A 15,228-nucleotide genomic window follows, 5' to 3' on the forward strand; every position below is an offset into this window, starting at 1 on the left:
TTTTTGAACATTAAAGCATGTCAACATATTCTGTTACACCAAATACACAAAATAATGATCTTTAAAATAGCATTATATGACCCCTTTAACATCTTGTGAAGCCAAAAGTTGCATGTTTGTAAGAAACAAATCCATCATTAAGATGTTTTTACTTAAAATCATTGTTTTATGGCTAAAATACAAGACCTCTATTCATAATGTTGCTTTCTCCAGAGGCAAACTCATCTCATCTAGATCAGGAGAGAAATAAGCACAGATGAAGCACTGTTTACAAGTCAAAACGAATACATCAGTGCGTTTTGATGTAAGAGGACAACAGGTGATGGACTTTTTCACCGGAGGAAGCGTTATGGATTATGGTCTTGTATTTTTGCCAGAAGTGACTAAATCAGCTGTTTGGACTCTGATGGCACCCATTCATTTTGTACGGTAGAAGATAAATTAATTTAAGTTCTCATTTAAGCCCAGTTTTCATGTGTTGTCTGTTTATAGATTTAGATTTTTTTTTCCCCTTTTATTTCTTATACCTATTGGTGTTTTGACATTTTTTGTGACCACACTTTAAATACACAGCACTTACATTTCTGTTAACATTTTGTTGAATCTTTCTTTTGTGACTGAGTTTTCATGATTTATTTGCTTTGTTAGCTTTACAAGCACGTTGTTCAGATCGTGGAGAAGTTCATCAAGAGGGTATGTAATAAATATACTGACATTCTTGTACTGATGATTGCTGTTATGGGAAGGTAAAGATTGAATGTGTTTCTTTTTTCCATCAGTGTAAACCAGACCTAAAGGTTGCTGGTCTCTATGTGGTCGACTCAATTATCCGACAGTCACGCCATCAGTTCGGCAAAGACAAAGATGTGTTCGGTCCGAGGTTTTTGAAAAACTTCACTGTTACATTTCAGAACCTTTTCCAGTGCCCAGCTGATGATAAGGTACTGAATAATTACATCCAGTGAAATGACAGTGAGGTGTTTCTGTGCTGGTGGATTTTATTGGTGCATTTTGTTGTTGAAATGTAGGGGAAGATATTGCGTGTGTTGAATCTGTGGGAGAAGAATGATGTGTTCAGCATGGACATCATTCAGCCGCTGTTAGTCATGGCCACAGCTCCTGTACTACCTGTTGTGGAGAATGGAATCACAGACGCCGGTAAATAAGCACAAGAATTAAATGTTGGCTTATGTCATTATGCTTTACTCTTAAGGTTTTATATCAGGTCTTTTGAGTCACAGTCTGTATATTTATACTGCCGTTCAAAAGTTTGATGTTGGTGAGATTTCTCTTCAAGGCTGCATTTATTTGATCAAAAATACAGTAAAAACCAACCCTCTACATTGCGAGTAAATCACTCGCATATGCGACTAAATCTTCACTCTGGGCGACTAAATTATGTCTAATATTAGCCAATGGCTAATCAATTCTCAGATTTTACTCACCAGTGTGTGAGTTGGAGGCTAAGTATAAGTTTAGCACAGATATATTTTCACTCACAGAACACTCTGACTGAGCGCTTCAGAGTTTCACTCTCCGTCAAGCAATCTGCTATTTTTCAGTTCATCTCAATGGATGCGAAGCGCACCTGTATTTGACATACCGTGAACTCTAGTGTAATGGCGCACGACTCGCCGTTGCTTTGGAATTGACACGCTACATGTAAAAGATATTCTTTGTTGTATTTTCCTGTCAAAATAACGGAGTTCCTTTGGATTAATATCAGTATTATTATTTTTTTCCCTTTTTTTTTTTTTACAGAAACACAGAATGACCAAAAAAGCACCACCACCAGTCCTAAATTCAGTTAAAATGTTTATGCATTCATACATGGTTACCAAGTTTTAATTCTACACTGAACAAAATTATAAACGTAACACTTTTGTTTTTGCCCCCATTTTTCATGAGCTGAACTCAAAGATCTAAGACTTTTCTATGTACACAAAAGGCCTATTTCTCTCAAATATTGTTCACAAATCTGTCTAAATCTGTGTTAGTGAGCACTTCTCTGGGGGCAAAAACAAAAGTGTTGCGTTTATAATTTTGTTCAGTATAATTATCAAAGTTCTTTTTTTTTATTTTCTACATTTTTTATTTTGATGTAACAGCATAAGCAACAGTACATTCTTCTCTGCCATTCAGTTTGTCTTTTTTTACATAATACAAAACAAAATAAACAAAATAAAATAAAAATTAATAATATTAATAACAATAATAATTTTTACAATTCGGGGGAGGTCAGGTATGTACTTAATAATCAAACTCCATACTAAAGAATGTTAAGTGTTTGTTCTTGGTGTATGATGGAGACTGTGGAAAAAAGTCAGCTGTTTTCCGATGTGGAAAAGGTATGTAAGGGAGATTACAATAAAATTTTTCATTCAGAAGGGAAGGGTCATTTGTTTTATACCTCCACAAAGTTTTGCCGTAATGGCCTTACATATTCGACTCACTTGGACCAGACTTTTCTGAACACATTCTTCTGAAGACGAAGGCAAAAAGTAATCTTTTCCATAACATAAATATAATTTACTATATCCATCCATTCTTGCATTGTGGGGTGATCAGAAAGCAACCAACGCCTTGTAAGTGCTTTTTTGCCAGCAGATGTTAAAATGCCAAATAGGTATCTTTCAGGCCATATTGACTGGAAATCAGCATTTCTTAAATATAATGTGGAAAAGTCCAAAGGCAGTGTAGTGTTAAAAATGCTTTCCAGTGCTTTATGAAGCTCCGCCCAGAAAGGTTTTATCACTGGGCACTCCCAAAATATATGCCAGTGATTGGCTTCCCGAAACCCACACTGTCTCCAACATTTGGTGTCCCCTCCCTCAATATGTGTTTTCTGTTTCGGTGTAATAAAAATCTGATAAGGCACTTCCACCCAAACTCCATATGTAAGATTTAGTACATTTCCACGGGAATTTACATACATCAAGCCACTCCTCATTCGATATAAAAAAACTACCTTCTTTTCTTTTTTTTTTTTACCATTTTTCTTTAATGTATTCTGTAGAGTGAGGTTTTTTTATCCTAAGACCTTTATAAAATTGAGAAATGACACCCTTATTTAAATCACCTTGGTAAGCACCTGTAAATATCTTTAATATTGGGTCATCAAAGTCTGTTTTGTTTTTGATGTTTTCAAAATGATTGCGTAGCTGGAGATATCTATACAAATCAGATTTCTCAAGGCAGTATTCTTTCTTCAAACTTTCAAAGTCTTTCAAATCTCCCTTTTCCGTATGAGAATAGAATGTTGTTATTCCTTTTGAGACCCAAGATTTGAATATATAATCCATTCTATTTGTCTTAAACTCAGGGTCATAGGCACACCATTGAATTATTTGTAATTTACGATCTAGTTTATATTCTTCTTTTATTGTATTCCAGATTTTTAGTTGGGCTTTAATCCATGGGTTTTGCACCTTATCTATAAATCTTCCCAAACTTTTATGTGCCAATACTGCTTGAATTGGGGGATCATTCATTATATGGAAAGTTCGATATCTTTCCACCTAGCTTGGTATGTTGGATTACATATGTTAATTAAAGATTTAGTCTGGGCCGCATAAAAATGATCCCTAAAATGGGGTAATGCCATACCTCCTTCCTCCGTTGGGAGCTGTAATGTTTTGAATTTAATCCTGGGTTTTTTCCGTTGCCAAATAAATCTGGAAATGATCTTATTTAATTCAGACCAATGTTTTAAGGGAATCTCTACAGGAAGTGCTTGAAATAAAGGATGTTCATCGTTATCGAGTCAATTCTATGACAAAGGCCAAGGAAAGAGATGGCATTCCATCTATGTATACCATCTTTGATTTTTGTTAAAAGTGGGTCAAAATTTACCTCTGCTAGTGTCGACATTTCTTTCGTTAAGTATATTCCTAAATATTTAAACGAATTCTGATCCCAGTTGAGGTTGATTTTATCTCTAATATGTTTTGGAGGTGTATAATTAAAAGTCAAAGTTTGTGTTTTTTGTATATTTAATTTGTATCCTGCATATCTGCCAAATTTTTCTAGAAGATTAATTAATTCAGGAAATGAGTTAGTGGGTTTACTTAAATCAAAATATCATCAGCATATAATGCCAATTTGTGGTCTTCACCATTTATACAGATGCCTTTGATGTTTTCAATCTGCCTTATCCACTGAGCAAGAGGCTCTATATAGAGCGCAAAAAGCAGTGGTGAAATTGGACACCCCTGTCTCGAGAGGTGTTCAAATGAAATTTTTTGTGATATTAAAATTGCTACACTTCTTCTATGGCCTGACTTATAAGATGAGTAATACACCTTAAATCCCATTCTCTTTAGTTTTTCATGTTCTGCTGGAGTGAGATGTGTCTCTTATAGGAGCACAATCTGCATTTTCGCTTTTCATTTTTAACAGTATTTGACTTCTCTTAGCTGGGTTCAAAATCCCGTTCACATAAAATGTAGTAACTTTAAGGATGTGCTTATTCATAGTCTTCTTTGTTGGCTAACAAGTTTAACTTCTCCCGTGGTGTCTCTATTGGTATTCAATTTATACATTAACAGTACCTCTCCCAAATTACAAACATTAAACAAGAACCAAACTGGAACAATTTTAAACAACAAAACGCCACCGTAACAAATAGGAACAGTTGTTTCCGGTGTTGAGGCCCGTTTCAAAAGAGCCTTGAGGGGCTACATGCAGTCAAAGGGAATTTCTGGAGTTTTTCTTTATATTGAGAGCAGGGAGTTTTCTTGGGTTGTGTGCAGCCATCCGCTGCTCTGGATTCCTGATCTCCGCCCCGGTCTCATCGTCTTTCCTCCTGAGCACAATTTCCTCCTGAACCGTAGTAGAGGATAACTTCACCACGGAAACAGAGAATCTTTGTGAAATCATCCAATGCTCTCCATTGACTTTTCTGTTGCGGGAAGCTGCCTCCTTGTTATTTCTGACTTATACCAAAAAACAGAGCAATGCCTAAAAGCTGCTATGTGACAAGGTGTACAGTAAACAAGCTAAAAAACCCAGAACTACGTTTTTATAAGCTGTCGACCCCCCAAAAAAACGAACGTTTAGGACACAAATAGTTGTAGATGTCGGGTTATTTCACGTTGGGCTGTGCAGTTGGATCATTGCTCAAACAAAAACCGTTCAGTTGGATCATTACTCAAACAAAAGGAAGGTTAGGAAAAGGGGCACTGACATAGACCAATAAAATGTAGTTTCTTAATATATCTCCTCCTCTCAGATTCACATAGGGTGGTGAAATAATCCTTTGACATGGTTAAAAATAATGAATGGTCTTGTAGCCGATTACGTTTCCCTCCAGTGGGCGCAGTTATCAGAGTAATATGACACGTTGCACTCTACTATAGTGTCCTAAATGCTCGTTTTTTGGGTCGACAGCTTATAAAAGCGTAGTTCTGGGTTTTTTAGCTTGTTTACTGTACACCTTGTCACATAGCAGCTTTTAGGCATTGCTCTGTTTTTTGTTATAAGTCAGAAATGACAAGGAGGCAGCTTCCGGCAATAGAAAGTCAATGGAGAGCGTTGGATTGTCACCCCCCCCCGGTGGGCGTGTTTTTCAGATTATGATGCGTGTCGCTCTGTCTCTATAGACCGTGGCTTTGCATGCGGATTGTTGGGTTTCGGTACTAATGCACGGTGTGCTCGTTCAATCCCAAGCTCTCTGTCCCGGGGAAAGTCTAGTGCGCTTTTCAACAAGTTAACAAGTTATCTAGAAAGTCAACCATGTCTGTACCTTCTTTATCTTCGAGTATTCCATACATCCTTAAATTGTCCCTCCTGATCTATCAGTCTGGCTTCCAGATTAACTTGCCGCTGTGTTAGCCGCTTGATTAGCGTTGATGTTTCTTGAAGCGCGGTTTCAGTTTCCTCAATTCTTTCCTCTGCCTCCTCCAGTCTGTCATTTGTTGTATTCAATTCTTGTTTAATGTTGGAAAGCTGTACCTTATTGTCCCTTCTGAACTGTCGGATTTCGTTGAGGATACATCGAAGGCTGACTTCAGAACTATCTTCGCCATGGGGAAATGATGTCAGAGAGCTGCTTCTGCTACCTTGCCTTGCTTCAGGGTCATTTTCTACTACATTCGCCGTTGTCCTACTTCTAGTAGTAACCCCTTTCTCCATTGTTACGTAAAATATTCACAAGGTTTCACAAAAATCTAATTTTTGGGTGTTATTTAAAAAGCTGTGCCATTTTACAAACATATACAGTATTATGCAGTATATATTAGGGGTGTGAATCGGCACTGGTTTCACGATTCAATTCGATTACGATTGTCAACGATTCAATTCAATTTGATATCACGATGCATCACGATTATATCAAATTTATTTTGTGCATTTTTATTACATTTATAAGCAGGCTACTTTTTAAAATAATGATGTTAATTAAATAATTATTAATATATTAATTAATATATAATTGATTAATTGTTAAGAATGAAAAGTAAATATAGCTTTTAAAACATACAAGCGAATATAAAGTAATAAAGGGGGAAAATACAATTACAAGGGATAATCAAAAAGCACTTTCATTATCTGGGAGTGCTTTAAGTATCTGAAAGTTTACAGATAGGCTAATCATAGTTACGGGTTTTTCTTTTTCTTTCTTTTTTTTTTTTTTTGCCATTTGATTATTACTGATGAGATCATAGACAGTGGCAGAGGCTGCGTTCACACTAATGCACAGATCTATTTCGACATATCAGATGTTTGTCCTGTTCTGAAAACATAACTGATTGTTTACATCAATTTCGTATCATAAAAGTAGATGCAAGTGCATTTAACCACAACCGCGAGCTTCAGGACAAGCACAAAGCGCACGTGAATGTCTGTCAGTACGTGAGTTTACGTGCATCTAATACATAGGCTACTGCATTCCAAACCACATAAATGATAGCACATCTATAGTAAAAGACTAAAATTATGATAAAATGTATGTTAAATAATAATGATGATAAGCTCTGGACATTTTTACTCAATATGGATTAATTTAACACCCTATCACACAACAGCAATAAATGTTACAGCAACCAGTCAGTGCATGTCGCTAATAAGTCTTATTAATAAGTGCATGTTCTGTGTGTTTGTGTGAATGCGTGGAGTAGTTTCATCTGATACACAAACTCAAACACAAGTGATTCGCGGTGTTTTCAGTACCGTCAAATACACGCTGAAACAAAAACTGAAAGACCTTCACGACAAACCGTCAAAATAAATGTCCGGTTTAACTTGAAATTATGACTGAATATATTACTACTGTATACTACAATGCAATTCTCAAAGTAATAATAATAATATTATTTTTAAAGAATATATAACCAAGTTATTTATTATTATTATTCATTTATACAGTTCTGTTGTGCAGCATCATGTCTGATAAAATAATATAAAAAAATGAAAATGCAATGTTTTGCAATTGATTTTCATTTGATTACATTTTAAAGGATTAATTAAATTGTTAAAGTTTTATTAATTCATTTCACTAGACACCATTTTTTATGATAGATTTGTACTGAATCATAAAACACAGATAAGAAATCAAATGGAAAACAGAATTTAGGGGAAATTAAAATGCATTTCATGGGGCCCTAAATTAAAATTTAATTGTGAGCAAAGTTGTTTACCTTCATTCACAAGGTCTAACAAACATGTGGAAAGCATTTCCTTCCCCATTAATGGTAAATGAATATCATGATAAATATCAATATTGTATGATTTTTATAAATTTATCTGGAATATTTTTCTCGATTGAGAATTTTTTTAAATGCTTGTGAGAAATCATTAATGTTTATTAACTGCAAGATATCAAGATATAGAAAAAAATATATATATATTGGAGTATATCAACTTGAGACAATTTTATCCCTTCAGGGTGAATAGTAGTGCATATACTTGGCTGAATTGTTACTGTACCTTGTATCCTATTCAAACTAGCAGCCTGTTAAACTGCAGTTTTCATGTCTTTTCGTAGCGCCTCCAGCTGTGCCAATGCCAGTGGAAATGGCAGTGCCAGAGCCGGCACCAGCACCAGCGGTTGAGACGGCAGCAGCCCCGCCCTCCCTTCAGAACCCAGTGGCCCTTGCTGCAGTCACCCAGCTCCTCCAGGGCACAGGGGGTGTCGAAGTAAAACAACAATCACTGCACTCAAACACTTCTTTATGAACGCTTTCTTCATGAAAACTGTATTATTCCTGTATTATTTCCGTAACAGATTATTGAGCATAAGATTTTGAAGGAGTACAAAGGAGCAACCTGGCACACTGCAAAATATATTACTTTTTAGAAATTGTAAATAAAACAAAGATTGGAGCATGTTGTAGAAAACACTATTTCAGTCTTTCTACTTCAAAATGTCGTTTTTAATTCAAAGGATTGTTGTTTCTTTGTAATTCTTTGTGAAATTTACTAGCAGTTTCTGAGTAAAAACTGTTTCAAAATAAATACTATAGGTTGCACATTTCCTCTGTTTTTTCATCTAGCCATTAGAGATGCTTGACTTTCTCCATAGTAGGGATGTAACGATTAACTGCGAGCTGGTTGAAAATCGATTCAAATATGTGACGATTCAAATCGGCTGAGATGCTAAACAAATCGCGATTCATTTAGGTGTAGGAGTTTATATGAATGCATGTCTGAGGGGAACTTGCTGTCTTTAGAAAAGTTTAGATGGTATTTTTTCTTTTCCTCTTGCCTCTGTATAATGCATATTAAAGTTCATAAGTGCAGCACTGCTTTGTTTACAGCGGAAACCAGGAAACGGTTTAAGCGCCACCTGCTGGCAGAGAGTGAATCTGCGTCTCATTCAGCTTTGCTGTTTCATGCAGATATTTTTATTTATAGTTTCACAAAACTGAAGTCAAACCATTCTGTTTTTGCTTCAAATTTCGAAACTATACAATCTAATTTAGTTTAAAAACTGCTCATGTTGCATGTATGCAGCATCTTTGTTTGGATCAAGATTAAAATGCAGTGGTTGCCTCTAATTTTAAAAGGAAAGAGCACAGACAAAGCCTTAGTTTGTTTATATGAAGATATTTATTTTATTTGTGTTACTTATTTATTTGATTTGGGGCTTGTTTTAAAATTTTAATTTAGTTTTGTTCATTACATTTACATTATATTTAAATTTTGTAATTTAGCAGACGCTTTTATCCAAAGAGACTTACAAATGAGGACAATAGTGTTAATGAAATGTGCTAAAATGTGCATTAGCAGGCTGAAATTTCACTTGTGCAGTGTTGTTAACATTTTAAAATGATCAAATATAAATGTAAGATAAAAAACTTTATTACAGTTAATTGTAAAGTCAACATTTCTAAATTTAATTTAAGCTGAAGTATTAAAATTACTAGAACTAAGTACATAAACAAATAAATTAAAGCTATACAGAAATATAAAAAGACAAATCATAAAATGATTAAAACAAAAAAAATATAATGAGAATATAAAATTCTTTACATAATATTAACGTAACACTGCTTGTGCGATCACTGAAATATTTATATTTTGATATTTAATCTGATATGTTTGTGTGTCAGTTACAGCAGCTGATCCAAACTCTCCAGCAGGCCGGAGGGGCAGGGCTTCCTCAGTCCACTGCTCCGCCCCCTGAGCAGAAACCATCATTAGCTAAGGTAAGCAGTCTGAATGGTTCAATTTGATGCTTTACAACCATTTTGACATAACCCACAGATCCTTATATATCTGGTTAGGGAATGAATAGTATAATCTGGAAGATATCAGCCTTATCTCGCTGGTCTTATACTATATAGAAACCACAGAGTGAACGCGTGGTTTAGAGCTATTAATTCACTGCCTGCAACATTTTGTTTCTGGTTCGACTCAGTCTCTGCTGGATCGATTTGATTATGATGATGACCCTGAACCTGTGGAGGAAAAGACTGAACCAGCCCCTGCTGCTCCTATTACCATGTAGGACATAATAAACCCTAGTTCCTCCCTGCTCACATACAGTTAAATCTTTTTTCTAGTATTGAGTTAATATTGTCATTCTTTACAGAAACCTCCCACCAGAATTACAGCAAGCCCTGCAAGCTCATCTTCTAAGCCAAATTGTTAACCAGGTATTTACTTGGACCCACAGAGCTTTAAAGAATAAGGACATGTCAAAAATAATGTATGTAATACATTAATTATAATTAATAATACAAAGTGTTTCTTCGTGTCCAGACGCAGATGCAGGGTCAGATGGTGTCACAGGGTCAAGTGGCGTCCCAGGATCAGATGGCACCCCATGAGTTCCCAGCGATGGTTCAGACCCAAATGCCAGATAATACTCCTCAAGTCTTTGATGAGAGTGTCATACAGCCCAGTACAACCCAGCAGGTATAGAGCATCCTCTCTGCACCTTTACCAGATATTAATGTCTCTCGTAACTCAAAACGTCCTCACCAGTCTAAGTAGAGCTCTTATTGAATCTTAAATAGGGCCCCTTTGAAATTAATTTTATTTTTTCCTAAATTCCATTTAATTTTAATTTCTCTTGATTCTGCTCATTGGTTACATTTTAGTAATGAAAAACATGTCTAATTAATCTCCTGAAACTTCTACAATTTAACAACAATTAATTCAAAATTTAACAAAAAATAATTTTTTAGGGCTCTATAAAATCAGTTTTCTTTTTTTCCTCATTTTTCTGGATTCCATTTTAATGGTTTAATAAAATTTGTTTTTATACATTTTATCAAAAAGCATGCCTAATCAACTAAATTGATGAAACTTCATTTTTATTTTTTCAGAAATTGTGTTGTCAGTTTAATCTTTTTTTTTTTGTTTTTTACTATCAAAATGATGGTAATCAAATGAAGCCATAAAACATTAACAAATTAATAAATTTTTAAAAATGTAATAAAAGTACACATCCGCATCACAATTTGATTAGGTGTACTGCCCTACTTTTGATTTATTCATCCAAAATTTGTGGAATTCTGTGACATTCCGTGTTATACCGTAATTTCCATTTTTATGATTGTGTCCCGTGATTGTTTTCTGCATCATGAAATTCATAGGGCCATACTTCAATGCTAAAATCATTCTGAACTTTCTGACGTAGGACCGCCAACATCAGCGAGGCTAAAATACATACAATACATAAAATACATACATTATATCTTTGACTCGTCATTTCAGGCTTCAGCTGAGAGTGAACGCTCGGTGCATGATGGGAGAGATCGAAGACACAGCAGACGGACGCGATCAAGGTATGTTTGAATGAATGCTCTTGAACATAAAGTCTCTTAAAAAGATTGTGGTTTAATTTTCGAATGTTGTGTCTCTCCAGGTCTCCACGCTCACGAAGATCGCGTTCCGGTTCACGTTCCCGCCGAGAACAGTCGAGGTATCACCGCACGCGTTCCCGATCCAGAGAGCGGCGAGGCCGTTCCCCACAGGTGCGATCAGAGGAGAGGAGAGACAGGGAGAAAGAGCGAGAGCGACGACAGAAAGGACTTCCGCCCATCAAGAAGGAAACTCTCAGTGGTGAGAACACAACCTTATCTTACATAATTGTGCCTTAAACATGGAGGAGGATTTATAGCTGTCTTTTTTAGCACTGATCATAAATGTTAGGTGTCAACTTATTGTGTTATTGTTCTGATATGCTGTTCAGGAGTGTTTTTATTGTTTTAGTGTGCAGTACTACATTATGGATCGGACAGCTGGACAAAAAGACTCAGCAGCAGGACATTGTGAGTCTGATGGAGGAATTTGGACAGATCGAGTCCATCAACGTGAGTATAGATCGATCATATCAATGTATATCACTGTTCAAAATTTTGGGGTCAGAATGACTTTTTTTTTTTTTTTTCACAGTTTCTACAAAAATATAAAGCAGCACAACTGTTTTTAAAATGAATACTGTTTCTTGAGCAGCAAATCATCATATTAGAATGATTTTTGAAGGATCATGTGACACTGAAGACTGGAGTAATGATGCTGAAATTTCAGATTTGATCACAGGAATAAATTTCATTTTGAAATATATATTCTAAGCCAAAACCCTTCTGACCCTAAACGTTTGAATGAGTATTATAGGCATCACATGTAGAGAAGGCTGTCCCAGAATGCATTGGATTTTATGTGTATTACAATATGGTTTTATTCTCTTATCCACGTGTTATTGTTAAATGTTGTATATGAGACTTGGATAGGTCTCCTACATGGTTACATTTCAGTTAGGATGCAGCTGTCTATGTAGACAGCAAGGCTGCTCCCTAGATTTTGGAACGGTGCCTGTATATAAAGCCTGCTGGTAAAATTTGCATCTCTTCCGCATTGAAAATTTGGCTCACATGAATAAATGGGTAACCAGTATGATCTATTTGGATGAATTCTGCATTGGTGGATTTTTTTGGCATGTATTGACTCTTTAACTAAAGTTGAACTGTTTTTTATTAAATATATGTTTCTATGTAGATGATTCCTCCCAGAGGTTGTGCCTACATTGTCATGGTGCACAGACAAGATGCCTACACAGCCCTGAATAAACTCAGCAGAGGGGTTGTTAAAGTCAACCAGAAAACCATTAAGGTACCGTAACCAACCTTTTCTTCCTGTCGGCAGTATTTATGGGTTAAGATGCCTGTTCAGTTATTATTGCTTATAACATGACTCTCTTGAATATATTTAGCATACACTTTTATTCAAACCAAGAACATAAGCAATTTGTTACAGAACCAACAATATTGATAGTATACATTGCTAAGTTTATTAGAAAGCTAGATTAGGAAACAATGCTTGATTCTAAATGCTCAGTCATAGCATTCTGTGGATGAATATATTTGTATAATTGACCGTTGCCTTAGAAGTCAGTTTACTACATAGCTGTGCTAGTTTTATGTCTCTTACATCACTCTGCACAATTCTTCTCATGTAATTATTTTAATGGGTAAGCAAGAAGTTAATTTTGCTAATCATTGTTTTTATCAATTTATTTCTGCGAATAAACTTCCAGACAATTTCAAGTGTTGTGTTTGCTGTTGGATGACTTTTTTCGTTTTTAATCTATGTGTGGGCAGTTTTTTGACTTGTTGTCCTTGCTCAGATCGCATGGGCATTGAATAAGGGCATAAAGACGGACTTGAAGAAGTTTTGGGATGTGGAGCGGGGTGTCACGTATATCCCATGGGATAAAGTGAAAGCCGATGATATTCGAAGTCTTCAAGAAGGAGGCTTGCTTGACGCTGAAACACTCAAACCAGGTAAGCTCCCACATATTGCTTTTCTTTAGCTTCTAGTTCATTCTTTAATGATGTTTTATGTAATTTTGAAGGACTTAACATGATTGTATGTGGCATTTGTTTTTAAAATATTTTTTTAATTTCATCTTTAGAGTGGAAAAGTGTTGTGGCCAATCCGGCTGTGCCAGTAACAGAAGGACCTGAAGGAAAACAGGAAGAGGGAGCTGCACTACCAGCGGTATCACAGGTAAAATACGAGGGGTTTCCTACAGAACTCCTCAAGGGTGTTCAGTGTCTCGGTCAAATTTTCTGCTCTCGTTTTGTCACGTCTTCGGCATATGGGAGGCAAACAATGTTTCTGTGTTCTTTGCTTTGCACTGACGGTTTACTGGTGCATGGTTGCCATCATTTTTGGCAAATGAATAGCCATAGAGTACAAAATAAAACAAGGTTAGTGTCATGACTGTCTAGTTTTCTTTCCGTGTTTCAGTGGCATCGCTTTCAGTGACTGTATTTGTCACAACACGGTCACTGCTTTTCTGTAGTAGAGCTGTTTTTGCATAAATGTGTGTCTGTATTGAGCCAATTCATGAAGGTTGACTTGTTGCACACAGTCTCAAAGGCTCTTCTAAATCAGTCATATGTTTTAGGTTGCTTTTTAAGAAACTTTTGATACTTCATTGAAGATTTTTGATGACTTACAAATGTTTTATTATTTAGATTGCTGCTTAAAGCAATAGATCACCCCAAAAAGGAACATTTGCTTTAACTTTACTCACCTTCAGGCCATGAAAGATGTTGATGAGATTATTTTTTCATCTGAACTGGGAGAATTTGGAGAATTGTAGTAGGGTTGGGCGATGTCTACCAAATGGACCCTTTTCACATTTCCGGGTTTCTCAGCAGCGGAAGTCATCATAGTTGGGTAAACTTGAAGAGCAGTGAATGGGAGAGCACCACAAATATATTTTTTGCATTCCCAGTTGCTCAAATATCAAAAGAAAAACTCCACGATAGTGTGGCGGGTGAGGGCGGGGTTAGGGGGGTGTGCCCGAATCTTGAAACAACGCGTTATACGGAGCCACTAAAAGGTTAGCTGCTTGCTAGCAGTAGCCTGTTGCATTACAGTACATGAAAGTTCACTTACCACATACACAGAGTAAGGAGAAATGTCTGATAGGACGATGGCGAATGATTGAGTTCAAACAGCTGATAAAAACATCACAGTAATCCACACCACTTCAGTCCATCAGTTAACATCTTGTGACGTGAAAAGCTGCTTGTTTGTAAATCTAAGAAGCAAATTAGTTGTTATCAGCTGTTTGGACTCATTCTGATGGCACCCATTCACTGCAGAGGATCCACTGGTCAGCAAGTGATGTGATGCTAAATTTCTTTAAATCTGTTCCCATTAAAGGGATAGTTCATCCAAAAATGCCACCCTCACCCTCAAGCCATCCTAGGTGTATATGACATTCTTCTTTCAGACGAATACAATCAGAATTATATTAAATAATGTCCAGGCTAATCCATGCTTTATAATGGGAGTGGATCGTATCCCAAAATTTGAAGTCCAAAAAATTGCACTCTGCGCTTCCACATTCGTCACTTCCGCGTTCGTCACCGCATTTGCCTACATCCTATGTCATCCGCTGGACGCCACTCTCTCGTGAACGAGCGTACGACAGTTAGCGGAAGCTAGAGATTAAGGTTGATAAAGTTGTAAATATGGATATTTTTCTTACACAATTGTATCGCGTCGCTTCAGAAGGCCTTTATTAACCCTCCGGAGCCGTGTGGACTACTTTTATAATGGATGCGTACAATTTTTTGGACTTCAAATTTTTGGCTACCATCCACTCCCATTATAAAGCTTGAAAGAGCCTGGACATTATTTAATATAACTCCGATTGTATTAGTCTGAAAGAAGAATGTCATATACACACTGGGATGGCTTGAGGGTGAGTAAATCATGGGCTAATTTTCATTTTTGGGTGAACTAACCCTTTAAAAAACTAAT

The 15,228-nt window shown here is 36.2% G+C and overlaps 1 protein-coding gene across 3 annotated transcripts in view; it reads left to right on the forward strand.

Annotated features, from left to right (window-relative positions):
* Positions 1–15,228, forward strand: part of LOC107670118 (splicing factor, arginine/serine-rich 15-like) — a 41,644-nt gene that overhangs the window by 5,770 nt on the left and 20,646 nt on the right. For all 3 annotated transcript variants that reach the window (XM_016462617.1, XM_016462618.1, XM_016462619.1), the window contains exons 3-16: positions 649–693; positions 780–941; positions 1,029–1,158; positions 7,982–8,133; positions 9,549–9,644; positions 9,857–9,942; positions 10,031–10,094; positions 10,201–10,356; positions 11,161–11,231; positions 11,312–11,508; positions 11,659–11,759; positions 12,445–12,558; positions 13,073–13,229; positions 13,361–13,455. In XM_016462617.1, the coding sequence (XP_016318103.1) occupies positions 649–693; positions 780–941; positions 1,029–1,158; positions 7,982–8,133; positions 9,549–9,644; positions 9,857–9,942; positions 10,031–10,094; positions 10,201–10,356; positions 11,161–11,231; positions 11,312–11,508; positions 11,659–11,759; positions 12,445–12,558; positions 13,073–13,229; positions 13,361–13,455 (1,626 nt within the window). The remainder of the gene's footprint in view (positions 1–648; positions 694–779; positions 942–1,028; positions 1,159–7,981; positions 8,134–9,548; positions 9,645–9,856; positions 9,943–10,030; positions 10,095–10,200; positions 10,357–11,160; positions 11,232–11,311; positions 11,509–11,658; positions 11,760–12,444; positions 12,559–13,072; positions 13,230–13,360; positions 13,456–15,228) is intronic.

The sequence above is a fragment of the Sinocyclocheilus anshuiensis genome, unplaced genomic scaffold (genome assembly GCF_001515605.1).
Source record: "Sinocyclocheilus anshuiensis isolate Anshui unplaced genomic scaffold, SAMN03320099.WGS_v1.1 scaffold48, whole genome shotgun sequence".
Lineage (NCBI taxonomy): Eukaryota > Metazoa > Chordata > Actinopteri > Cypriniformes > Cyprinidae > Sinocyclocheilus > Sinocyclocheilus anshuiensis.